The sequence below is a fragment of the Halichoeres trimaculatus genome, unplaced genomic scaffold, assembly GCF_033239565.1.
Source record: "Halichoeres trimaculatus isolate MK-OKI-2021-1 unplaced genomic scaffold, fHalTri1.1 fHalTri1_scaffold_6, whole genome shotgun sequence".
In the NCBI taxonomy this organism is placed as follows: domain Eukaryota; kingdom Metazoa; phylum Chordata; class Actinopteri; order Labriformes; family Labridae; genus Halichoeres; species Halichoeres trimaculatus.
Genome location: NW_027437184.1, coordinates 31,928,317 through 31,954,755, shown reverse-complemented (window position 1 = coordinate 31,954,755; position 26,439 = coordinate 31,928,317). Strand labels below are relative to the sequence as shown.

At 38.3% G+C, this 26,439-nt stretch overlaps 1 protein-coding gene across 3 annotated transcripts; it reads left to right on the top strand.

The window, feature by feature from the left end:
* The first annotated feature begins 61 nt into the window (after positions 1 to 61).
* spns3 (SPNS lysolipid transporter 3, sphingosine-1-phosphate (putative)) lies at positions 62 to 25,364 on the top strand. Of its 3 annotated transcripts, none has more exons than XM_074672230.1 (14): positions 62 to 238; positions 5,666 to 5,907; positions 9,524 to 9,770; positions 9,877 to 9,942; positions 13,584 to 13,720; positions 14,073 to 14,224; positions 17,080 to 17,146; positions 17,228 to 17,370; positions 20,955 to 21,107; positions 21,194 to 21,383; positions 23,158 to 23,223; positions 23,311 to 23,409; positions 23,499 to 23,670; positions 25,028 to 25,364. In XM_074672230.1, exons 3-14 carry the CDS (start codon positions 9,545 to 9,547, stop codon positions 25,093 to 25,095), a joined length of 1,539 nt encoding a protein of 512 aa, XP_074528331.1. In that variant the 5' UTR covers positions 62 to 238; positions 5,666 to 5,907; positions 9,524 to 9,544; the 3' UTR covers positions 25,096 to 25,364. The 3 variants fall into 3 exon arrangements, with proteins under 3 accessions (XP_074528331.1, XP_074528332.1, XP_074528330.1); XM_074672231.1 differs by having other exon boundaries at positions 63 to 238; positions 5,765 to 5,899; XM_074672229.1 differs by having other exon boundaries at positions 63 to 238; positions 5,666 to 5,899.
* Positions 25,365 to 26,439: the final 1,075 nt, after the last annotated feature.

Sequence of the window (26,439 nt, the reverse complement as noted above, 5' to 3'; positions counted from 1 at the left end):
GATTTACAGCAGCCGGTGCCCTTATTGGCGAGTCATTGCCATCTGCTGGACACTGCTGTTATTGAAGCCCGTTGTTATAGACGGGTTTCTGGCTCTGGCGCTGGCGCCGTCTTTCAAAAAACGTTAACATTATGACGAGAAACTGAAAACACACCGGGGTAGTTTCAAGCTATCAGCCTTTACAGCCAACCAAACTGTACAGATCTGTCGTCTGAAATGTGAAACCCAGAATGTGCGGGTAAGTTGTTATTTAGCAAGTTAGTGAGTTAATACGTCAGTTAGTTGGTTTGTTAGGTAGAGGCAGTTAGTTGGTTAGCTTGTTAGCTAGTTTATAAATTAGTTAGCCCGTTAGGAAGTAAGTTAATTCAAATGTTAGTTGGCCAGTTAGTAAGTCATTCAGTCTTTTAATTAGTTACTTTGTAAGTTAGCCAGCTAGTAAGTATGTTGATAAGTTAGTTGGTTAGTGTGTTAGCCAGTCAGTCAGTTGGTTAGTTGGTTAGTTATTTGGTTAACTAGTTCGTCAAATAGTGAGTTGGTGATTAAATTAGTTGATTAGTTTAAATGTTATATGGCTCATTACTTTATCAGTTTTGGTCAGTTTGTTCATGATAAGTTAGTTTTGTAGGAAGTTTTAGTTCTTTTTCTTGGTCCCTTTATATTTGGTTAGTTAAATGACCCCCTTCTGTCAAGCTAAGTTACTTTTTGAAATACATTTCATGGATGTGCTTGCAGAGGAATGTTTTGAAGCGTGTCCTCTGAGTTGCTACTTTTCTTTTTAAAGGCAGGATCTTTAATCTTTTGTCTTGTTATTTCAATGTTTTAATCTTATTTTTGTTGTTGATATGTTTGATTTTTTATTCTTTTTAACGCTGTGATAGATTGTAGCTTTTTATATTGTTTGATTGCTGTCTTTATTTTTTATTATTTTATTTTTAATTTTTTTTAATGGTTTTTTTTGGTGGTTTTAATTTTTTCCTCCCATTTTCTTGAAATTTTCTTAATTATTATTTTTTTATTTTGGAAAGCACTTTGTCACCCTCTTTTAAAAAAAAGTGCTGCATAAATGAGAATAATAATAATTAAAATAATAATGATAATTAGGGATGTCCCGATATTACATTTTCACCTCCGATACGATATCGATACTGCAGTATTGAGTATTGGCCGATACCGATATTAATCCGATATCAGCATTAAACATACATAATTTTATTACTTATTTTGTAGTATGTCTGTCATGTTAGAAAAGGCTCAATTAAGTGATATTATTCAAACAAAGAACAGTAATCAGCAACAGTAGGTATGAGGAAAAATGTACCCATTTATAATTAACCAATGGGTATCAGAAACTGCTTATATCGGAGTGCTTATATCATAGATTTTAGATGCATTCTGATACGATACCGATACTTGTTTTGTTTTTTTTGCTGATATCGAACCGATATCGGATATCAATATGGGACTGGGACACCTCTAATGATAATAATAATAATAATAATAATAATAATAATAATAATAATAATAGTATCTAACTGGCATTTAAATATTTATATCTAAAAATTGATTAATATTAAATATCAAAATACTTTTCTTGTAGGTTGAACATGGTGAAGGGAGTGTTTAGTTAATTTGCCATGTTAACCATTTGAAAACTAGTTTCCCTGTTGACATCTTGGAATCTTTTTTTAATCGTAAAGTTTTAATCCTTAATTTTTTGTAATTTGTTTTTCTGACCATTAATGTTATTTTGTAGGTTGTCTTGTACAAGTTACTCTTTGGAAAAAAATCTTTAGCTAGAAAAGAAAAGGAAACACGCTTGTACATCCTCTAATCCACTGATGTTCCTTTCACCCTCTTTTTATTTTGACAATCTGTTGTGGAGTTGGAGCTGAGTGTTGACTGTAATACTCAGATTCAACACTAGATGATGACAACTAGCATGGTCAGAACAGCTCCTTACCAGCAAAATATGGCCAACCTTACCAGTATATGTAACCCTTTTTTTAATTTACTCAAGTACTAAATAGGATGACTAGAACCACAATTTTATTCATAATAGTAAAAACAAACACAATAACAATAAAGACTGTTCAAAGCAGAAAAACGAGTCGTAAACAACAAAAGAATGAGTTTCATGACAGCATCTTTAGTTGTTCAGATTATTTTATTTTTTAGGTCGACACATTTCTTCCTCAGACTTTCAGTCTCTCCAGATATTTATCTCAGTGTCTGTCTCTCTGTCTCTCTTGGGTCCGCCGTGTCTGTCTTTCACACACATACACAAACACTCTGATTGTACTGATAACAATAAATATATCACTTCAGCTACAGCTGGCACAATTACAGCTTGACAGTCACTTCACTATTTTTTTCTGCAGTGTCTAGCAAAGCTTTCAGCATTTATTTTCCACACATTTAAACTAAAGAAAGATTAAGTTTTCTAGCCAGCATTGGTGTTGGGTCATTCTAGCTTCTCACATTAAACACTTACAATGTGTTCTAGGAACTGCATTTTAATTTAAGCCTATGAGTCATTACTTCTTCATCTAAAGGCGAGAAATGAACTCACTTAAGAGTGTTAATGCTACCTCGAAAGGAGGAAGTTGTAAGCAGCTTTATTTATGTCTGTAGTTTGATGGTCAAAGATACTGTACCTGACTGATCTGGTTTAGTTACACATGTTGTTTTGTTTAACCTGGAAAGGCTTGTAAACTAGGGCACCTGGATCTGAAGTTGGGCCTATAAAAAGTTCATGGCTAACACTGTAACACGCAGGTTAAAAAGTAATGTTTATTGTGTAAATGAGATCTCAGGTTTTATTTCTGTCAGCTTGGTGGTTAGAAGGCTATGAATGGACAGCTGTGTCTCTGGTGTTTCTCATAAACTGCACGCTAACATTTCTGGAGGGTCGGTAGTTTTTACAGCACTGTTTTTCTCCACATATTTTGAGTGATCTGAGGCCTTGTTGTCACAACTTTTCCAAAGATTAACAGTGAAAGACAAATGAAACCTAAGATGGATGAAAACAAATGAGAAAACTGAGCAAAGAGGAAATGAGAGTGAGATAATCGCTTCGCAAAAGGATTTCATATGGCTGAGAAGGTATTTTTAATATTCTCACATGAAGTCTACATGTATCTCAACTACAGAAGAGAAGTCACTTCAGGTTATGAGAGTAATCAGTCATCTGTATCACCTCAGAGACAGAACCACAAACACATACAGCTAAAAAAAATCCTCTATCCTTCTGACTACCAGGAAAAGAAATATTGTCCAGTCACAAAGTTTTTAAGATTCCCCAATTTTTGTGAGGTCATTAAAATACTAAATACATTTTTTTGGGGGAAAAAAAAAAAAAATCAGATATCATGTGTCTACTACAGAGGACATGGGAACGCCAAACATGTGCCATCATTTAGTGCCAAAGAATATAGCAAAAAGTGGATATAAGAACGAGTTTAACTGTCCATTTTCCTTTTTGTTTTGCTTTTTTGTGCTTATTTGGTTTAATACTTCAAAAAGCAGCTCCCTTTCTTGGAAACACAAAGGAAAACCTTGCACTTTGTGATCATTAAATATGTTTTGCCTTTGCAGCCGGATCTGCGACACCTTGCTGCATATGTTTTTTTCTCCATTTCTGGAAGATGGATGGCATGTTGGTGCTGTACTCAGCAATCACAAGGGGCCTTGACACCTGGACAAACCTTCTGTCTTTCTTGGACCCTTTTTTTACAATACAAACTGAAGGTGTACTTTGGATTTTTGCTCCACAGTTGACACCAACTGGACTTAGATGTGGACCGTTCTGTCATCTGACATCTGCTTGCCCTGCCTGAGTTTCATCCTCAGAGCTCTCTGAATCATCTTCCTCTGCCTCTGCATCTTGATCTTCTTCATCAGACAACTCAATATCTGAGTTTCTATCAACAACTGCAGTAAAATTCTCTCTGCTTCTGAGAATGAGCCTCTTTCTTGCCATTTGAAACTACTAATAACTACTAATGTCCACCACAGAGGACAAATTTTAAACACTTAATTACAATGCTAAAAAAAAGTAAAAATTTATTCAGACAATGTTTAAATATGTTGTTAAGAGTCTCATATAAAATATGCCAAAATTTCAAGCCAAAATTTGCATGTTAAAAAGTTTTATACACTTACAGGGTGTCCGCCGGGTCTTAAAAAGTATTAAAAGTTGATAAATCATTGTGGAAAAATCAATGCTCTTAAAAAGTATTAAAAAGTCTTTGTTGTAATGTTATGAGGTATTAAATTTTATTTGTATTTAAGCTTTGACTCCAAACGTATCCATGAATATTTATTTTCCTCCTTGCGTCTGTTACAAACTAACCTGACACACCAAATGGACAGTGCCATCTATCTGCTACAGAAATAGTCCATCTGTTTCGAAAATGTTTTCAGGGTCTGAACCTTCAAAAATAACCACACCTGGTGATTGGACGATCATTCTGCTCGTCACACTCGTCACAGACCAGCATGAGGATCTAGAAAAAGCTTTAGCATCTGAAAATATCTCTCTCTAGATCATAAGAGTTTCTCAAGGCTCCTGAGAAAATTCCTCGGACTTTTGATGACCTGGGATCTTGGAGCCTTGCGATCTAGAAAAAGCTTCTCCTGATCTCATTTGTTTTGGAACAAATTTTCTTTGTTCAAATCACCTTTTTACTGGATACTACACGATGAGATATGGTATTTATCAATACAGTTACGTAACGCTGTTGTTTGAGACATGACAACAAGCAAAGTTGTAATTTTTTGTGTGTAATTTTTGCTATATGTAGCGCTAGCAGTCCAACACATCCGTATGCCTTAAATAACTGTTACTTGTTGTGGGAATGTGAACGTCAATTAACCTGCTTTTAGTTTCATTTATACTTTCAAGCTTTATTCCCTCTCAGCTCATCTAATTTATGTTAAAATGAAAACTATAATCATCAAAGATTGGTTGCTAACAGCAGCTTAAAGTCGCGATAAGGTCTGAAGACTTTTGAAAGGTTTTTTAAAAAGTCTTAAAAAGGTATTTAATTTAACCTCGGGATTTCAGCATATACCCTGACTTACTTTCCTCTTCCCATAAAATGCACTTGCACTGATGGACGCCATTTTCCTTAATGAAAAAGAGAAAAGTACCAAAGCCCCACCCTTTAATATTTGGTATCATTGAAAAGCCCCAAATGTCCTCTGTAGATGGCATGAGGAGTTTATTCAGTAGTGTGAAGTAATTGGAAGATATTTAGGTTTAAAAATGTCCTCCACAGAGGACAAATTTGAACTACTGGTAGTCAGGAGGATAAAGCAGCTGCATGTACCACCTCAGCCTTCACCCTTACAGTGTGCACACTAATACAATAATATTGATTCAGTTCAGCATAACTTCACATTCTATTACATTAACATCCCTTTCCTGCTTTTGTTTGCGGTCGATATGATGAAATTAAACAGGAATGAAAGAAATGCGTTTTACATAACAAAGACACACATGTCCTACATTCAGAGCTGGATTGATGCTTTCACTCTACACCGTGATTGCTTCACATCTCTAATCTGACATTTAACAAATAAAACAATGCATCATGTTCTTCAAAAGCATCCGGCTGAGTGTGAGACATGTATTAAATTAGACCTCTTCTTTTTCTCCATGCAGTGTTGATGTGACCTGATTGCATCACAGTGGAGATCTGTGTGAGAGCATATGACCGGCCCTGAGTGGGCAGGTCCCTCCTCTAACTTAATATCTCCTCAGGCGTGAGTGTGTGAGAGCTGAGGACTCTGTCAGCTACTTCCAGACTCAGAGACACACTCGCAGACACAGAGTCCTCTCACAGCAGCAGACATGGAATAATCCAAGGGGACGGCAGAGACAAGGCATCAGAAACACGTAAGTGGGTTCGTATTCAGTCTCATTTCCACTGGTATCAGTTTGCGCAGCATGCAGGCTCATATCTGTATCAAAGGAATGCATCAACAACAGTATGAGCATACCAGAGAAAAAGAAGGTCACAGCTTCTTAAGTTTCATGTATTTCACACACAGTAGTCTCTGAACAGACTCTAACCAGAGGAAATGCGTGATGTTTCTTCTGAGTCTACATTATATACTGGTGCTACAACAAGCAAGAGTTTAATGCTGTAAACTGGCAGCCATGTCTCTGTTCTTTAGGTCTATATTAGACTCTGATCACATGTAGTTATTCTGTGTCTCTCTGTGGTGAAATTACACCTTCACTGAACAGTGTCCTTCTCCTTTCTGTTTTGTTTTGACATGATGTGTTTGCAGCAATGTGTACCCACACTGTTGTGTCACTGCCTTTTGTGCCACAGTGCTGTTTCTTAAGTGTTTCCACAACCCACATTAACTGGTTTACTCCAAACTAGATTACTTATGGACACAGAAATAGAAATGTCACCTCTCATCATTTGTCATGATTAACATACAGTGAGATAAGGATGGTCGTCTTCTTCTGATCAGGATCTATGATCTTAGTTATGTGTTTATCTATAGAGCTCTAAAAGTATGTCCTAAGTCGATTTATAGACATAAAATAAATCAATTTAAAGTAGGAAAGGTTTTAGACGAGTTTCGGTAACAGGCCTCTACCTCAGGGGTTTGATTCCAGCTCCCGCAGTTACATGCCGAAGCTCAATGTTCAGCAAGACACTGGACCCAAATTGCTCCTGCTGTTGTCTGACAACAGGCTAATGAGTGATATGCATAAATACCCACAATCCTGTTCTGCAACAGTCTCTCTGTGCCATTAGTGTGTGAATCTGGTGGATCAGAGAGACAGCCTGGATAAAAGCAGGAATGCAAAGAGGACAACTATATCCTACTTATGTGAAAGTGAAGTTACTCCTATGAAATATCACTGAAGTAGAAGTAAAACTGACAGTCTGCTCAAGTACAAGTAAAATTTACTTCGTTTAAAATCTGCCTTAAAAACTTAGTCCCTAAGTCCTTAAGCAAGAGAGATGTAAGAGGAGTTATTTGATGTTTTCTGCATCTTCTCTTTCTGGTATGACACTTTGTAGACACTTCTGCACCAAGTCACAGCTTCCTGTGCAAATACACCAGAGTAAATAGTTCAGTTTGGAAGACGGCTCGCACCGATGAAAATCCGGTTGCAGCTGTAGTTAAAGAGGAGTGGGTTTAGTAAAAGCGGTGTAGGGATGATGAGTTATTGAGTTATTGACCCGTGAAGGAGCAACCTGAGAACATACTTCTGCCTTTACAGGTATAGTTCTTGTTTGACTTCATCTCTTACATGCATGTTCTTCTCAGTCAGCTCTTTAACTTATTAGTAACAGATGAATGTAGAGACAAACAATGCTTCCAACATTATATACTTGTGGAAAAGTAAAAAGACAAATTGAAAAATTACTCAAACAGGACAAGAGCCTTGACCTGCTGAGACCCAGTGTCCACATTAGAGATAGACTAATATGGATTTTTCCGGGCCAATGCCGATACTGACACCGATTATTTGTGGTCAAGGAGGCCAATAACTGATTTTTGAAGCTGATATTAATTTGCAGTCAAAGTGCAAATATTGGTGTCAAAATTTTGAACAATACAAACTCCAACATTTAACTTTATTCAAATACCTTTAAGTATGAGTTTATTAAACGGCTCCCAGGCTCAGCAGCATGTTTCATAAAGTTAAATGAAAACTTAAAAAATGAATAGCTAAAGTTTTGTACAGTAAATAAAGTTTTCCAAAATTTCAATGTAACTGCAATAACTGTAATAACTGCACTGCTGATTGGCTGTTTCCCAAGCCATAGCTCTGCTTGTAACCAATCAGATGGTACTGTGAGTGGGACAGTGCTGGGGACTGAGTAGTGACTGCAGACAGCGGAGTGGCTACATCAGAGCTGGAACAATGCAGTTTTAAATTTGTTTCTTATCGGCCGTCGGATTAAAAAAAAAGGCAGATGCTGATATGCCTCAAAATGCCAAATAACGGCCCTGATAATCGATAATTGGCCGACAATCAGTCTATCCCTAGTCCACATACCTGGATGTTACATTTCTGCCTCTCAGACCTATGATACTTCATTTTGTACAACTTTGACCTAATACTTTGACCACATTAAGGGGCACTGCCCATGTCTTTTTTGGGTGATATCACAACATTACACACATTTCAGTGGAACAAAAAAGTATGAAGTACAATAAAACAAACGACAACTAATATCAAACTCATAACACATAAAACCCGTTTTTATTCTTTGGCTTTTAACCTTGGCAAGTCTTGGTTTCTTTGCCTGATCTTATTCCCTTTTATTTTTTTTTTTATTTGTTTTGAGTATGTTGTCTCTCATGTGCCTGTTTTTCTTATCTGTTTTTATCATTTAATTTTTATCAACCCGTACAGCTCTTTGTTAACAGCTGTGGTTGTTTTTAAAACTGCTTTATAAAAAAAAAATAAGTTGGTATGATATGGTATGGTACAAATAACCAAACTTCCTGTACAAAGGCCAAGTTCAGTGAATATACTCACTAGGTCTTAGTTATCACAAATAGCAGGAGAAATAAAATATGAACACCAGACAAAATGCTGGGTCTCAGGACTTAAAAAAAAACCCACAGTCATCAGTTAATGTAACTTCCTGCCACTACTTTAAGGTCAGTAGGAAAACCCTGAATATGTTTGTAAAACACGCTGAGAGTCATATGTGTTATGGGAAGGTTCACGTGGAACTTCCAAGAGGGCCCCAGAAGAGGAAGAGGTCACCTACGTCTTTAAGAACAACCGTCTCAATCTGCTAGATGCTCAAAAATGTTAACAAAAGGTCATAAAGCCACAGTCCTAAGTCTAATTCAAGAGCTGTTTTTTTCACTCCACTATTAAAATTATCTCATTGTTGACTTTAAACAAAGCAGCATGACTGTAAATTATCTCTCATGTAGAGTTGTCTTTGTTGAAACTTAACTGAAAAAACGTTTTGTTTTGTTTTTTTTCTATTTAAAACTCTGCGCGTATGTTGGCACGTTACGTGTGTTTGTAGAAGTATCACACTCCCTCTCCTCTGGTTACTGATCAGTCCTCAGGATGTTTTCTGAAGATAGAGTTATTTAGAGCGCGGATGTGTTGTTTGCCTCATAGAGGTGATAGTGGTGGTGCCAGTAGTGAGGGGCTGGCTGTGGCTGTGGTGGTGTGTGGTCCAATCTGATAACTTCAGAGCTTCTGGCACCTCCCCTGCTGGGGGCCACTGCAAGGAGGCAAAACAAGAGTAATATGCCCACTTCTCTTGATTTGAGTAGAAAGTTTGGCAGCTGAGCACTGTCTGAGCCGAGCCAACTTGAGATCTTTGGTTGAGTCAGGTGGAGAGGCTGTTGCACTGATGAAGGCGTGAGGAGCTGGTATGATCTGTTTTGATATAACTTTCCTCTGTTTGTACTTTACCTCTGTCTTTGTTAAACAGAGCACACACTGCAGCACTGATGAGAGCACACAAGGTGAAACATTCCTCTAAATCCAAGCATCACCTCTCCTTCACAGGTGATTAAAGAGCTGCTCACCATGGAGCGAAAGGCATCAGTGACGTCCCCTCAGGACAGGCCGAGGCCTCGATGGAGTCAGGGCTCCAGCTCGGGTTTACATTACGGCTCTTTTGCAAACAGCCTTTCATCACTCACGCCACGGGCTCCTGAGAAACAGCCCATTTCACCCAGACGCGCCAAGGTGGCTGTAGCTGTGCTCTGCTACATCAACCTGCTCAACTACATGGAGAGATACACAATCGCAGGTCAGATAAGGCCTTCTGGTCACATGATGATGCTCCCTGTCAACAAAAACATTTGCTGTCCCTCATTGTAGAGGAATCAAATTTATGTTTGTTTTTTTACCAATAGGTGTTCTGCTGAACCTGCAGAAGTTCTTTGATATAAGTGACAGCACAGCTGCTCTCCTGCAAACAGGTACGACTGAAACACACTCACAAAAACATTACCCCTGTGTGGGCTTAGAGATTTAGTAACTGACAGCTTGCAAAACTTCATCTTTCAGGTTTTGCAAGCTATCAGTTACTCCATAACAGAAGAAGTTAAACTCTTGGTGGAAGAATTTTATTTTATTTTATTTTTTTTAGAGAAGCTGAAATGGAAAAGATTAACCTGACAATGTGCAGTGACAGTTGAGACTTGCTTCACTGCAAAATTAAACTTAATATGAGCCACATTCACCTAATAATTAAAAAAGAAATGTCTTATTTCAAGAGAAAAGACAACAAAAATGACCAGAGTAAAGATAAATTGCCAATAGGGTAAAAAATGTACTTGTCAGGTTTCTAGACCTAGGATTTTATTCTTAGCTCTATAACATTTAAAAGTATGTTTTTCCTACCCCACTGGCAGATTTTTAAGCAGTTCAGGCATCATTTCACTCTTAATATCTTGAATTCATATATTTTTTCTGACATGTAAGGTGGATATGGCTCATATTATGTCTTTACTAAAAATCAGACACGAACATTTGCTTAGGTTTCAGCTATTGTGGTGTAAAACTGGAACAGCGGTCATTCTGAACACAGATTCATTAGTCCATTGATATCTGTTGGATCTTATGACAAAGAGCTTGAAAACAGGACCCTTCAAGTCAAACCAGAACATGCGGTCACCTTATGCTAATGCTAACTACATTCTACAAACCAGTTTGACATTTGTTCAGGTACAGCCTTAGTGTTCCTGTTTAGTGGTAAATAAAAGGTGTTCACAGTTGACCTTTGTCCAAGTGATTACAGTTTTTTCTGTGTTGTCTGTTTGTCCAAACGTGGACAAGTTAAAGAATTCTGACATGACTGACATGAAACCCCCTGTGGTGAAAAAATGAGGCCCAGTGGGATATTTTTTCTATGGGGCCTCACAGCAATAATTCTGTTGATGTCTAAACATTTAGCAACAGCTAACCTCAAACAAAGCCATTACACAAAGATCAGGTGTGCTGTTCTGGTTTCCTGTGTAAGACTATATTTTCATATTTTGCTTCTTATTTAACCTTAACTTAGCCAGGTTGGTCCCACTGAGATTAAAATTCTCTTTTTCAAAGTCTGGACAGTCAACAGCAAAAGAAGTTACAGACACACAAAGAAAAGAAAAGAACAACTGACAGGCACCAAAGTGTTCAAGAGTCAGCGTAACTGGGAAAGCTAAAGACAAATAAGTTTTAAAGGAAAGGTCTTTCATGTTAGACTCAACTGAATAAATGCCAGAACACAAGCTACAGGCTAAAATACAAGCTAATGACTTAAACACAAGCTGAAGGCAAAAAATTAGAATAAAGGCTAAAACAAGAGCTACAGCCTAAAATATAGACTAAAGGCTAAAACAAGAGCTACCAGTTAAAATATGGACTAATGGCTAAAACACAAGCTACAGGCTAAAACACAAGCAAAGGCTAAAAAAACAAGCTAAAGTCTAGAACACATGCTAACAGTTAAAACATGAGCTAATGACTAAAACACAAGCTAAAAGCTAAAATATGGACTAAAGGCTAAAACAAGAGCTACCGGCTAAAATATGGACTAATGGCTAAAACACAAGCTACAGGCTAAAACACGAGCAAAGGCTAAAAAGATAAGCTAAAGTCTAAAACACATTCTAACAGTTAAAACATGAGCTAATGGCTAAAACACAAGCTACAGGCTAAAACACAAGCAAAGGCTAACATGTGGAACAAAGGCTAAAACAAGAGCTAAAGGCTTAAACCCACTCCAAAGACTAAAATTTGAACTAAATGATAAAACACAAGCTACAGGCTAAACACAAGCTGAAGGCTTCAATATGGACAAAAGGCTAATCATAAGAAAAAGGCTTAAAAACAAGCTTAAAGGTAAAACATGAGCTAATGACTCAAACACAAGCCAAAGGCTAAAATATGGACTACAGGCTTGAACACAAGCTGTAGGCTAAAATACAGGCTTAAGGCTCAAACACAAGATGAAAGCTGAAATATGGACTTAAAGCTTATACTCAAGCTAAAGGCTAAAACACAAGCTAAATGCTTAAACACAGGCTAAGCTATAGGGTGCGTGTCATGAGCTGTGCATCTGATTAGGTGAGCTCACAATCTTTATCCTCTAATCTGCCAAGTAAGCACACACAAACACGCATACACACACACACACACACACACACACACACACACACACACACACACACACACACACACACACACACACACACACACACACAGTGTGTGCAGATAGTGTCATTAGCGATTCAGATAGGAGATGTTTTTTGAACCAGGTTCATTTCTGCTTTTTTGGCTTGGTGTGTATGTGGCTTCCACTCTAGAAACAGCATTATGGACATGTCTCAGGGTACTGAGCTGCCAGTAGTGCTAAATAAAGCCGGCTTTTAAAATACTTAAACTTACAAAGTTTCCTTGTTGTCACGTTTCAAACAAATAGTACTGAGTAACTGTTGATGTATACCTTACTTTGTTGCATCTGGTAAAAAGTTGTCTTGAACAAAAGAATATATTGTGTAAAAAATAAGCTCTGATCTCCAATCATTTTTTAAAACAAACACTTGCACTCGCTAAGAATCATGTCATCAGGACAGTGTGCACACGACTCTGGCAAAAGGTCTCACTGCAATCTACTTCAAACGGATCGTCCTCATAGCCTCTTTAAGTTAATCTGCAATGATAATTTTGGCAATCACTTATAGTGTTTTCGATGAAAGAAAAGATTTAACAACCAGGTTCCACATGAACCAAATTTGGGTCAGTCTCTTTGTGTATTACTACCTTCACATCCAGTATCTACTCAAACCACAAAGCAAACATGCTGTTGAAACATGTTGTTTAAATTCTGAAGTGACATGTATATCATTCTTCAATCACTGCATCCCTTCAAAATGAGGTGGTAGAGGCACATACTGTGTATGAGAATCTTTAATGGTTTAAAGTTCATGCATTTAACAAAGATTCTAATGTAGTGCTGCATTGCTTCAGCTGATTTACGCAGTATATACTGCAGCTGAACTGTAGACAGACAAACACAAATGCATGACACTTGGTTCTAAGCTAGGTTAAGATCTGTGCTTTGATAGTCACTGTTAGTAAGCACTGCTTACCGCGGAAAAACCCCAATCAGACAAACAGAAAGTATCTTCGATTTATCTTCAGTCACAACACTTTACAAACAAATATCACCAGAAAAATCGAATATTTTGAGATATTAAATGCCGAAATGAGGCCCAAACAGAGTTTTACAACTGAATATAACTGATGGTGCAGCTACACTTTCTTGGTTAGTTTTTCTTGATTTACTTGCAGCTTTTTTCCAACTCATTACACGCATAGCAGGCTATATGTGTCTGCTTTTACCACCTTGAAATAAGATGTCATATAAGCTGGTTTGGTGAATGTGGCTTCTTTTAAGTATAATGGAATATTTCATTTTGAAATCAGCCATACATACTCTTTAATATTTGAGTTTTTGCAGTGCAAGAGTTACATTGATGTCCATCATGAGTGGCACGACCACATCTTCTTTAGTTGAAGTTAGCTCATCTCATTACTAACTCTAAACTGATTCTCCTTTATGATTCTTCAGTCTTCATCTGCAGCTTCTTACTCCTGGCCCCTCTCTTTGGCTACCTCGGTGATCGCTACAACCGTAAATACATCATGATTGGTGGGCTCAGCGTGTGGCTTGTGACAGCAGCAGGAAGCTCTTTCGTCACAGAGTCGGTAAGTGAGAAATAGATGTGTTCGCACGCAGACTTCGCAAGCACTACGAGTTGTCATGATGGGGAAATGTCATTTCCTGGTGTCTTTAGAAAGACTTTTCTTCCTCTTTATTCTGACCTCAGTCTGCTCCTCCACTGGTGACGTGTCTCTGTGCAATGAGTGTGAGGAGAATATTGTGTTCAGGATCCTTATCCTTTAGGGGTAAAGCATCTAAAGACCCACAGCGCTTCAGGAAATACATGAGTGACTGTGTCTGTCAACTATATCTATGAGCACAAAAGACCTCTTCTCATATTAGAAGACGGGGATTCAGCTGAATTGTAGAACCTGACCTGTACCTTGGTCTCTTCAGCTCTTCTGGCTCCTGATGCTGCTGCGAGCGATGGTTGGGGTCGGAGAGGCCAGCTACTCCACCATCGCTCCAACCATCATTGGCGACCTCTTCACTGGAGCTCAGCGGAGCATCGTGATCTGTGTCTTCTACATCTTTATCCCTATTGGAAGGTAAAACCATGAAGCCTCTTGCATGTTTGTCACCCCTAACCAAGCAGAAACCTCTGGTCTTAAAATATCAAGCCCATGCTGAAGTGCTAAAGGCTGTCTGTGAAAACATTAGAAACCACAAACACACCAAGACATGAAAGATAATCTTTACAGCCTGGCTGACTTGACTGACAGCCTGTAAAGATCCCTGGTGCTGTCTCCCCACCTCGTTATCTTATCCCAATGATCTTATAGCCAGTCAAATTTAAATATAAAATATATGGGCCAAGCTGCTAACTCTTATGCATTTAATCTGGTCATGGTCAGATCTGGTCGGTGTCCCCTGAGAGATCCCAAAGATTGGATCTCACCGCGTGAATCAGATCAGGACAAATGATAGGTTAGGGAGTTTAAAATTATATATCTAGAGTTTGTGAGTCAGAATCAGAAATACTTTATTGATCCCCAAGAGGAAATTGCTTTTTTAGCTGCTCCCTTCGAAAAGTGTTTCAAAAAAAATAAAAATACATGTATATATATATATATATATATATATATATATATATATATATATATATATATATATATATATATATATATAAAATCATAGAAAATTCCAAACATACAACTATAAGAAATATAGTATCCTAGTCAAGCAAACACCAACACTTTGGAACCCCAAAAGATTCAAAAAATAAAAATAAAAATAAAAACAGCATTTTGAAATAAATACCATTTTGATAAATAGCTTATAAATATGTAATATGGTCATTAAATTGTGAAATAAGGCAATGTTATTATGAAATATGTTTTATGATTTTTCATTTTCAAATTGTTACAATGAAATATTTCATAATGATTATTTTAATGAATGAACCGGAGTACACAGAAGAGGAGCTTCGACAGAGAGGCTTCGACAGATGGTGACTGAAAGGAATACAGAGGAAACATCCACGGACACTGGACATCAAGATGCTGAGTGTTACTGCTGCCACGACTGTTGTTGTTGTTGCTGTTACAGGACACTCCAGAATTCAGTAGAGCAGGGAAATCTGTGTGATGAGTTATACAGACGGCTTGAGAGCCAGCAGTGTCCTCAGACAAATCCTGAAGGGTGTCTGTAACCAAGTTCCACTCGTGACAGCACTAACACTCAGCATCCATGGGCATTGAGTCACAGCTCAGACATTTACACCACTGAGTATTTCCGACTCTATCTTGATGTCCAGTGTCCGTGGATGTTTCCTCTGTATTCCTTTCAGTCGCCATCTGTAGAAGCTCCTCTTCTGTGTGCTCCGGTTCATACAGGTATCCTTTTGGTTCCAAAGTGAATGAAACTTCATCGTCGCTGTCATAGTCACTCATTTTGAATTTCCTACGCTGCCTCACAATCCTTAGAGTACAAACAAAAGAATTACGATACTTGATCAAACTTACACGAGGCTACAACCCGCCCGAAGCATAGCTTGTTTACATTCCCTACAGCTGTAAGGAGGAGGGGGGACGGAGCGCGCGGAAGGATACATGACCAGTTAGTTAGGTCCGGATAAATGTTTATATTTCCGAAGACTTAATGCACTTAAAACATATTTTATGTAGCGTACTCTTAAACTGTGGTATTACTTTTTGATTTGTTCTTGTAGGCAGAGAAAATAGCCTCTGAATTTGATACGGTATTTCCCTGTTAGCGCCTATTTCCTCATCACCATCGATTAAAGTTTGTGTCTTACTGAGGGAGAGGAGACAACTTTCTACTGTATCTAATGTCCTTAGTGGTTACATGGAGCTCATACAACCCCACTTCAAAAAAACTGAACTATCCCTTTAAGATCGATTAGTTTGAGAGCGGTCTATCTGCAGACCTCCACTCCCAGCTGCTTGAGGATCAACTCTGAAACTGACTTCTCTCCTGCAGCCATTCTGTCTCAAACGTATCATGGTCTCCTGTTTTCAGCTTTTTTGTTTTCTCAGTATTAGTGTTAAATCTCCATGTTTGAATGTTAAAATTATCAGTATAAACTGTTTAATTATAATAATTCAATATTAAAGAAAAAAAAGATATTTCATAATATGTTTGCCTCATTTCACAATTTAATGGCCATATTACATGTTTGTCAGTTATTTATCAAAATTGTATTAATTTCAAAATTTTGTTTTTATTTAATTATAAATCTTTTGAGGTTCCATAAAACACTTCCTGCTTTTCATTTTAGTGCTAGTTAGATATTCTGAACAAAGTTATTATTTCTATGTAAAACAAGACCTGATGTGTGAAAATCAATGTTTTTCTCTGAAAATGATCAGTGTAAAATCACGGAAATCCACTCACCCACTTTGAAACACAAATGGAGGATTAATCATCCATGTATCATCGCCAGAAAGGTTATTAACTGTTTCTAAATACATCTGTAGTTCAACAGTAAAGTCAGTGGTACTGAGGGAGTTTCCAGCCTGTGTTAAAACTGACCCACTCTGCACTGTGAGGGCGAAAGATGTGAATCATACCTAAGAGTTAATCATCCATACATTGACATTTATATTTGTACTGATTTCTGTGAATACGACGCAATGGATGGCTCATAAATGATGCATAATTTTGACTGTAAACTCCACCATTTAAGATCAAACATCATCATAAAAGTAAACAATGATTCTACAGGAGTAGAATTAAAAATGAAGATAAGTATGTCAGTGTTGCTGCTCTGACTCTAACATTCTCAGCCCACATGTCTCAAACTTTGAGGTTTTAATAACCAAGCATAGCGTGACCTCTGAAGACATGTTACCATAATGTTCAGAGATGATGATGTGATGAAAGAAAGGGTTGTCTATTCATTTCTGAGCTTGATCGTGACCCCATCACTCTGTGTTTTCAGCGGTCTGGGATACATTGCTGGAGCTGGGATTGGGACTCTCACAGGAGACTGGCGCTGGGCCCTCAGGGTGAGGACATTACCGTGATTATTCAGAGAAATATGTAAGCTGAGCATGTACAGATATCCTAACACTGGTCTTTGTGTTCAGATCACTCCCATCTTGGGTGTGTTTGGACTGGTGCTGCTGGTCTTCTTGTGCCCAAACCCACCCAGAGGTGCTGCTGAGACCCATGGAGAAGGAATCACAGGGCGGAGCAGCTACAAGGAGGACGTCAAGTATCTCCTGAAGAAGTAAGACACGACTAACAATATTAACAGTACTGATGGAAAGTAAATAAAAATTTGCCTGTGTCACTCTTTAATTAAATTGAATCATTCAAGAGTGTGGTCACTATCCGCTGAGCTCTACATTCCAGACCAAAATGAAACTTTTGTCTGGTTGGTAAAAACTATGTGTCAAAGTGTCAGTTGAAATTCACTGTTTTTTTCTGCCTGATTGCAATAGACACAATCTTATCATTGCAAAACCAGTGTACTTTTCAAGTAGAGCATATTTCTTAAATTCTTAAAACTAATAATAGATAAAGAGGTTGTGAGGACTTTTTTAAGTGATCCTGAAAAGTCTCCCTTTGAATGACACTATCAGTGCCAATATAGGTTATTCCTAGATGCTTTGTAGCTCATACTTGATGTCTGGATTGATTCCTTCCAAGTATCTATGACAAGTATTTATGACAACACCATGCTCGCTGACAAAGTTTAGCAGTGAGAAGAGAGATCTGTGTTTTTCTCTGCAGAAAAAAATTCAGTGATTAATTTTGTAGTGATGGTGGACACTGGAGCCCAACTGTCAGACAGAAAAAGGACAGAAGAGCAAAAGAAAAAGAAACAGGAGCGTGATACAGCATGACCTAAAGGCTAACACAGGGGCTAAACTGTTAGTGCTAATGTTCATTCCAACCCACTATCAGCAGTTATTCTGCAGTGGTCTGTTCAAACTTGAGAGTCTATCAATAAAATGAAGAGTGAGGTTACGTTAGCTCTGATTGGTAGATGCAGGGCTTGAAGACCTCCGGCATAGTGCCGGAAATCCGGCGTAGACAAACCTGCCAGATTGTGAAATCCTGCAGGTCGGTCTGGCTGCCCACCGTTGATTTCACTCGATCGAGTTCCGACTGAACCAGTCAGGAAAGAGAGGCGGGAGCTGCAGAGAGCAGCTCCCGCCTCTCTTTCACAAACAAGCAGCAGCGGCCCAAATCCGCTACGTCATACCGTGGCTTGATGCGTATTGGTCTATGATGAGTGTGACTGGCAGAACGATCGTCCAGTATGGCACTGTCCGTCTAATTTGTCAGATAAATGTGCTTCGTGAAGAGAGTAATTAATGACGGAGGCGGAGAGCAGAAGCGGAGTAGCAACCCCTTATAATGAAGCAGTGATATTGAGAGATGTTTTTGGACAACAAAGAAGCTTTTTAAGGCTTCAGAGAGCAAGTTTACCACGTAATCGGGATACCCGCTCGAAAACTGCGCCGCCAGCGAGTCTGTAATCACGCAATCGGGCATGGATGTATTTTTCATCCATGCGAATTTCAGTAAAACCGTCACTCCTACTAGCGACTTCGGCGGGTTGAATTATTTAATTGTAGTTTTCTGAAACGGCATCTGAAATACTAAACCCATTGCAGTATGAGACTACGACACCATATCTCCCACGAGCACTGCCTGCACACAGTGTTTGCTCATTGATCCCTTCGCAAAGTCTTCAACTGAGAGGCGCCCCAGACGCGCTGGTCTCCAGCCTTCGTCTCGGACACTGTGACAGCTCCCGGTGTTTAGCGCCTGATAACGTGTTTTAAAACTTCACTCGCGTCTTGTTTGCTCTCTATGGTAAACGGATTCCGGGATTTAAGTCACAATCTAGCGCCAAATATTCCGTAACTTGTTAAATGTGAGGACATTTATCAGATGGAGCTCATTTAAGCTCACAGTGCACCGTTCTCACCAGCAACACTCACCTAGAGCAGGGGAGGAGGAGAAGACAGGAGCACACGTAGAGAAGTGAAACTGATCATAGATATGAGAAGCTGTAGGAACAGTATTTAAACCTCCTAATAAACAAACACTTTAAAAGTTATATGTAAAAAGTTCACTCTGGAAATACTGTAAACAAACCAAATCATTCTAAATAAATGAAACTTATGGTCCAGTGTGACTTGTGTAGGCCTACGTTATTTTCGTCTTCATGACGCATTTTTTTTGACTGATACGACCTCAAAAAACGTATGATAGTACTACGAAGTGACTTGTAATCCAGAAAGTATGGTACTAGTTTATTAGTGAAAAATTACTGTTGTAAATAAATATTAAAGTAGACAGTGTTTCTAGAAAGCTTTTTCAGTTTAGTTTTTATTTTTTCAATTAATCTTCAACCTTCACAACTTTCATTGAATGCAATATTATGCTCCTCCTTTAATTACTTTGTTTCAATAGTCTGCATATTTTCATATTTAAGGAGCACAACCATTTCAGAGCTGAATACCTGATTTAGGTAGTCTTTATTTGAGTGTGCACAGGGGTCATTTATAAAAAAAGGTTTTAAATCTATTTCAGGTAAACTTTAGCATTTCATCATCCGCCTTGATCATATCAAACATAATTATCCAACAACAAAATTGTGGACCCTACCGGAAGCGATGGCCACAGGTACTTATGCTGTATCGCTGACTGACCGTTTGTGTGAACAAAAAATTAGTGTTACTGTGTTTAATGTTGTTTTTATTATTATTATTATTATTATTATTATTATTATTATTATTAATAATAATAAAAACACCCCCCCCCCGCTTTCAGGCACAGGATTTTTTCCTGCTTCAAGCCCTGTAGATGACTGGCAGGACATAACCAGGATTTACTAACTTTACACATTACAGACATGTCTTAGAGCAAAGGCTGCTAGTGCTACGTTAGGACAGCGAACTGACAGTATGCTTGTTGTCATGTTAGCCTACAGATACATCAGCAATGGGCTGCTAGTAGCCCTACATCCCGACTATACCATTGGTCCAATCTCTGACAGCATTCATGGCAATGTGTAAATTATCATTTCCACATAAATAATGATGCAAAAAGAAAATGTTTGTCCTTTCTCTAGTTTCGACAGTCAAACTTTAGGCTCATAACACTTTCAATGTCTGGAATTTCCTTTCTAGTCTTGAATAGCAGTCCCAGGCTGTCATTGTCAAGTAAACAGGCACTTTACATAGGCTACATGCAAATTAGGAGCCTAAAAGTAAAATATCAATGAAGAGGATCCTTTTGTCAGCACAGTTACTCATCGTTCTCAGATCAACCAAAAAACAACCAAACAACAACCAACCCAATGTTGTGTGAAAGTAGGACTGCAACCGCAAAAGAACGCTTCGGTTCTGTTAACATCAAAAGAACATTAGGCTTTGTAAGGTTTCAGTGTAACCAAAGGGGAATATTTTCTAAACATTAGGATCTTGGCTTGGTTCTAACTAACCTTCAGACAACCAAAAGCTAACGTTCTCTTTACGTTCTGTGTTACCAGGGATATAGCCAGCTACCGACGTACGGTGCAAACTTATGTTTACTAGTTGTCACGCTTCAAACAACAGCGTTACGTAAACAAACTGATAAATACCTTACCTTGTCGCATTGTAACTGATAAAAATAATCTTGAATACAACCCCCCTATTTAAGATTTTAAATGTGAAAGAGATGGGGTCAAAAACAGGCACAGCAAGGTTCCGTCAACTCTGATGCTTTGCACATGAAGACACAACTGATGAGGATGCTATTTTTATTGTTTATATCACTAACTTCTTCCTTTTTTTGTTCCTCTGACACCAGTAAAAGCTACGTGTGGTCAACACTTGGAGTGACAGCTACAGCCTTCCTCACTGGGGCCCTGGCTTTCTGGATGCCCACATATCTGTCCAGAGCTCAGGTGGCCCAGAACCTCAGACTGCCATGTGAAAAAGAGCCCTGCAACCCCACAGACAGGTTTGACTTACACAACACTCTTTATTTTACCCTGAATGCCAGCACAGTGCTCTAACAAAGCTCTCCGCCTCTTTTTCCCTCCACAGTTATATCTTTGGAGCAGTGACGGTGGTGACGGGCATTCTGGGAGGTTGTCTCGGCACTTGTTTGTCTAGACGGTTCAGGGACAAGGTGCCACACGTGGACCCCATCATCTGTGCAGCGGGCCTGCTGGGATCCGCCCCCTGTCTCTTTGTCGTCATCTTTGTGGCATCCACAAGCATCCCTGCCACTTATGTAAGAGATGACCTTCAGTAATGACCTGTGACCTTGGCATGAGTGACTGTTTTATGTGAGGCTTCAGTGATTGTCCCTCCAGTACATAACTCCAGGACATCTGAGGTGTTGTTATGGATTGCCCAGAGAAACTGTAATATGGAGAGGGCAGGAAAGGGCAGCTGGTGACAACAGCTAGCATCACCGGTAGCTAGTGACAGTTTGATTTAACTGTAAATCACATGTATTAGCTCAAGGGACCGTTGGGTTTTTCATCAGTCCACCTTTAGTGTCATTGCAGCCTCTCTGGAGTAGGTTGCTAGCAAGAAGCTACTTCCAGCTTGAACCCAAATTTTGCCCCAATTTTTTTTTTTTTTTTTAGTATAGCTTTGTATATTAGTGACTGAATATGGACACCTGCAGTATGGGTAAAGCGCAGCATGTTTGTCTCCTGGTACTTCCTAAGGGGAGATGTTACCGTCCTTGAGCTTTTTGTAAAACATTGACTTTTCCTCATGACACCTAGCTTACCTGATGTTACACAACAACTCCTGTCAGTGTGATAAGCTGAGCTTGTATAGCAACAGCTGTCCACTGAAACAAATTGATACATGCACATATAAACCAGAACTGAACTTTACTCGTAATGCATGAAGGATGATTTTCTACGGATTAAACAGCAAAGGCTTGACATCATCACTCCTGGACATAAAGTGCTGCACACACTGTGCATAGTTTGGTAGAACAATTGGATAAAATTAAGACGTGTGGTTGCAAACATGGACATTTTGTTGGTGCGTAGATAAAATGTGGTCACCCTTGCTAACAATTTGACATTTGTTTATGAGCAGCCTTTGTGTACCCCATTTAAATTGTGATTCTTCAATATTTATGATTTTTGCAATTCTTAATTTGCTTTTTTAAAACCAGACCATGTGAAAAAGTTGAATGATGATAATGTCTACAGACTATATCAGGAGCCATATTTTCCCATAAAATGCACATCATGTGAGTCAGAGAGAAACATTTCACCCTCTGCTGGAGAAAAGTAGGAACTTTTTCCCCAATCCAGTTTATGAACAAAGACAGAAATGAAGAATTTGAATTTGAAAAAAAAAATTTTTGCCAAACAATCCAGATTTGTATATTGTCAAATAAAAATCTGATATGTATATATATATAGAGTAAAGTAATCTTGCTGGATGTTTGCCAATTTTCGAATAGCTACATTTTTATCTATGTTGTAGAAATCTGTGAATCCAAAACTAGCAGAAATGATGAGTTCATTGCATAATAATGTAACTAGCTCATGACACTTCAAAGGATGGGCCACTTCACTCTGATAGACATACAAAGGGCTGGCCAATCAGAGTGAGGGGGGTTTGTGGAACTGGGAGCCTTAAAGAGACAGAAGCTATAACAAAGTGTTCTGAACAGAGACTATGATCAAGTTTTCTAAAACACCAGTGTGGAAAAGTTCTTAAGTTCTATTTTTTCTACTTTATAATTAGTGTTTTTCTGTTCTTTTTATATTCACAACAATTGTACAAAGAGAGAGCAGCTTTAACCGAAGTCAAATTCCTTGTATTCTGGAAATACATGGTGGATAAAGCTCATTCTGATTTTGATTCAGAATCATTCTGATTCTGAAAAACAAATGTTGCAACAAGCTCATCAAAATATGGAGTCAAAAAAGTGTAAAAAGCAACATTTTGCCAAAAAAAAAAATGGCACAGGTTGTTGATAAGCGACGAAATGAATCTGCTTGATATAATTTTTGAATGTCTCATTTCAGGTGTTCATTTTCTTTGGTGAAGTGCTGATATCTCTGAACTGGGCTGTCATGGCTGACATACTGCTGGTGAGTTTAAGTGATGCATATGTGAGACAGTGCAAAACAAACATGTAAACACCAGCAAACAAATGATCTATTATTTGTATTTTTCAGTATGTTGTTATTCCAACGAGACGGTCCACAGCTGAGGCTCTCCAGATCACAGTGGGTCATCTCCTGGGTGATGCGGGGAGTCCATACCTCGTAGGAGCGGTGAGAAATAGTTCCTCTGTAATGAATGGTGCTTTTTGTTCCCTTTGTGGACCATTGAGGAGTAATCTGTTTTTACACCCCTGCTGTAGATCTCTGATGCTATAAGCAAATCTGATCCCACGAGTCACGTCTGGAGCTTCCACAGTCTGAAGTTCAGCCTGCTGGTCTGCCCGTTTGTCGGAGCCCTGGGTGGACTGTTTTTCTTCATGGCTGCTCTTTATATCACTGAGGACAAAAAGGCAGCTCTGCGACTAGTTGAAGGTACACAAACCTGAAGTGACACACCTTTTATTCTGCTGTGAACAACTAAACCTTAAAAAACAAAATGCTAAAGGTACAAATTTAAGCACCGAATGGTGAAAACTGCTCATCTGGAGAGTGACAAATTTGGAATTTTAGGCAGGACTATTCAGTGGAAAACACACTGGCACACTATTAAGTCCACAACATGGTGTCTATTAATGCCAACGTGTGCATCCCTGCCTGAACAATTCCTGTGTGTGTGACTCTAACTAAAACTATCTCGCTGCAGTAAGGAATGAACTGTCATTATCTGCTCACATGCTCCAGAAACACACTGACATCTTTCTGGGTTCCTCAGGCAGATAAGCACAAACTCAGGCAGAGAATACACATTTTAGTTAGACCTCGTTTTTCTTCAGTGTGCAAGTGCAGCTGACATTTCAATTCACCTAGTTGTTTAGGAGCTGGTTCACTGCTTGATATGTACTTTTCTCCAACCTGCAGAAACTCTTGAGTGTGTTTACCTGATGTTCACCTAATTCTCATGAGACCCATATGTGTAATTCCCAAGGAAACCTAAATGTTGTTTTAGGGTTAATAGCTGTGTTACAGGGCAAAAACTGAAATCTAAACAAGTGTTTGTGGCTTATTTTTGGCCAAAATGTTGTATAATTGGACTTAGTATGAGCCATAATCGAAAGTGTCACATTTCGAGATTGAGAAGACCAAAATGATGCCTGAATTGCTAAAAAAAAAAAAAAATACCAATGTGTCAAGAAAAATTTCCACTTCAAGTTTTTTGAAATAAATAACAAATCAATACAAGAATGTATCCAGTATTTTTTCTTACAACAGATTTTCTTCACCTTTTTAACATTCAGGCCTCATTTTTGCCTTTTACTAATTTGAAATAGGACATTTTTCTGTACTTGTCAGATGAATGTTATTCATATTTAAGTCTGATTCGACAATTTCACCAAAAATAAAACATAAATATTTGCTTACTTTTCAGTTTTGGAAAAGCATAAGTGTAGATATGAGGCGTAACCATGTTTGATGGGAAAGTGAATGAATAAAAAATATAGAGGGGCTTGTTTCAAGGAAAATTAAGTGTTTGAATGGAAACACTACCCAGTGCCTGCCCGTACATTAAAAAGAAAAAAAACATGTTATTGGCCTGAAAAAGGCCAATTTTCATCTGGAATTTGTGTTTGTTTGATGCATCACATTTTTCCCACTCATCCTTGAACAAATCAGTAATACAGGACTTTATGATGTCAGAGAAAAACAGCTGCTTCTTGAATAATTTGGTTAATTTTTATTCATTTCCCTTATTTTTAAAATGATTCACCTCTGTTTGTTTGTGTTTGTGCAGAAGACCCCCCACCACAGCCGGGTCCCTCCTCTGGACCTTCCATTGAGCTGAGCACACAGGAGATATGAGCCAGCAAATGTGAAAGTTTCCACTGTAATTAACTTATATGTAAATAGTGAAAGTTAAGTTAAACAAACTGCTGTGAACAACTTGTTGTTGGTCTTAACTTAAAGAAAACAAAGTTCTGCTGCCTTGAAGTTACAAATTGATGACAGATCCAGAGAAACCTCATCAAACCTTGGACTATCACACACCCTCTGTAAAAATGTTGATCTTCTCACTGAGAAGGATTGTTGCTTTTATCTTTTTACCTTTGAATAAGAAACATATTTTATGTACAGTCTAAGTTATAACTGTTGTTTTTTATCCTTTTTAATAAACTTATTATTAAAGATGAGTCAGCGTTTTATTTTTCCATAGATCTTGTTTAAATATCCATCAGCTAGTCATTGGCCAGGGTTTAGACTGTTAAAGGGAGGTAGACGTAAGCATTGCTCCAGTTGCTTATGCCTTATCCTCTGGTTAATGATCCAGTCAGATATACTGTGTCTGAGGACAGATAAACAACAGTTTATGAAGCATGAAAATGTATTAGTGGCTGCTGAAAATGTAAAGTATGTTACTGCATGCACTTAGTGAATAATTTAAGAAGTGCTTGTATGACAAGTAAAAAAAACTTAGGCAGTTGTTTGGTTTAATCCAGTAATACGTCGGATAGTTGTCAGGCTTTTTGAGAAACTCATGTCTTTAAGCAACAAATTGTTCATTATTGGTAATTGCATGACTTTGAACTGGTGAATTAGGACTTTTTAGTGGTCCAATTGTAACCAGTGGGCTTTTGAGCTGTGTTATGATCATGAATGATGATGAAATTGCACCAAGACAGAGAGCACCTTCATGTAATAGAGTGTTTGCGCTGACGCCACGATTTGGGTAGTTACCCAGATGTCAGCCATTGGAGGTATACAAACCTGAATATTAAATGGATGAAGGTAGAAGTGAGCGGTAAAATATGATTTTAAGATGGCTTATCTGCCAGCAAATGTGGAAAAACATGTGGAGCACACTAACACTCTTTGTGAAGGACTCAGCCAGAAAGAAATACAGAGCTGTTTTGAAAAAGTTACACTTAACCCCTTTATGCATGATGTTGCGAATTTGCGACAGACCCAGTCAGGTCTTGGTGCAGCTGAAATGGCCTTTGTGTCTCACTTATGCCTACTGATTCATACTTTACACATACCAAGGATCATATCAAATGCAGTGTGTCCTGTTGTATTGGTCAGGGGGTGAACTTAGTAAATCTATGTACATCATATAACTTATTTCTATTGTATGTGCTTTATTTTCATTGACAATCTCCACTCAATTTAGCATCTGTAACAATGCAAAAACATGCAGCACCATTTTTT

Excerpts from the sequence above, each read along its gene's own strand:
- spns3 (XM_074672230.1), top strand. The coding sequence starts at position 9,545 with ATGGAGCGAAAGGCATCAGTGACGTCCCCTCAGGACAGGCCGAGGCCT. Across the intron at positions 14,225-17,079 it reads ATCTTTATCCCTATTGGAAG|CGGTCTGGGATACATTGCTG; the intron begins GTAAAACCATGA and ends CTGTGTTTTCAG. Across the intron at positions 21,108-21,193 it reads CCCTGCAACCCCACAGACAG|TTATATCTTTGGAGCAGTGA; the intron begins GTTTGACTTACA and ends TTCCCTCCACAG.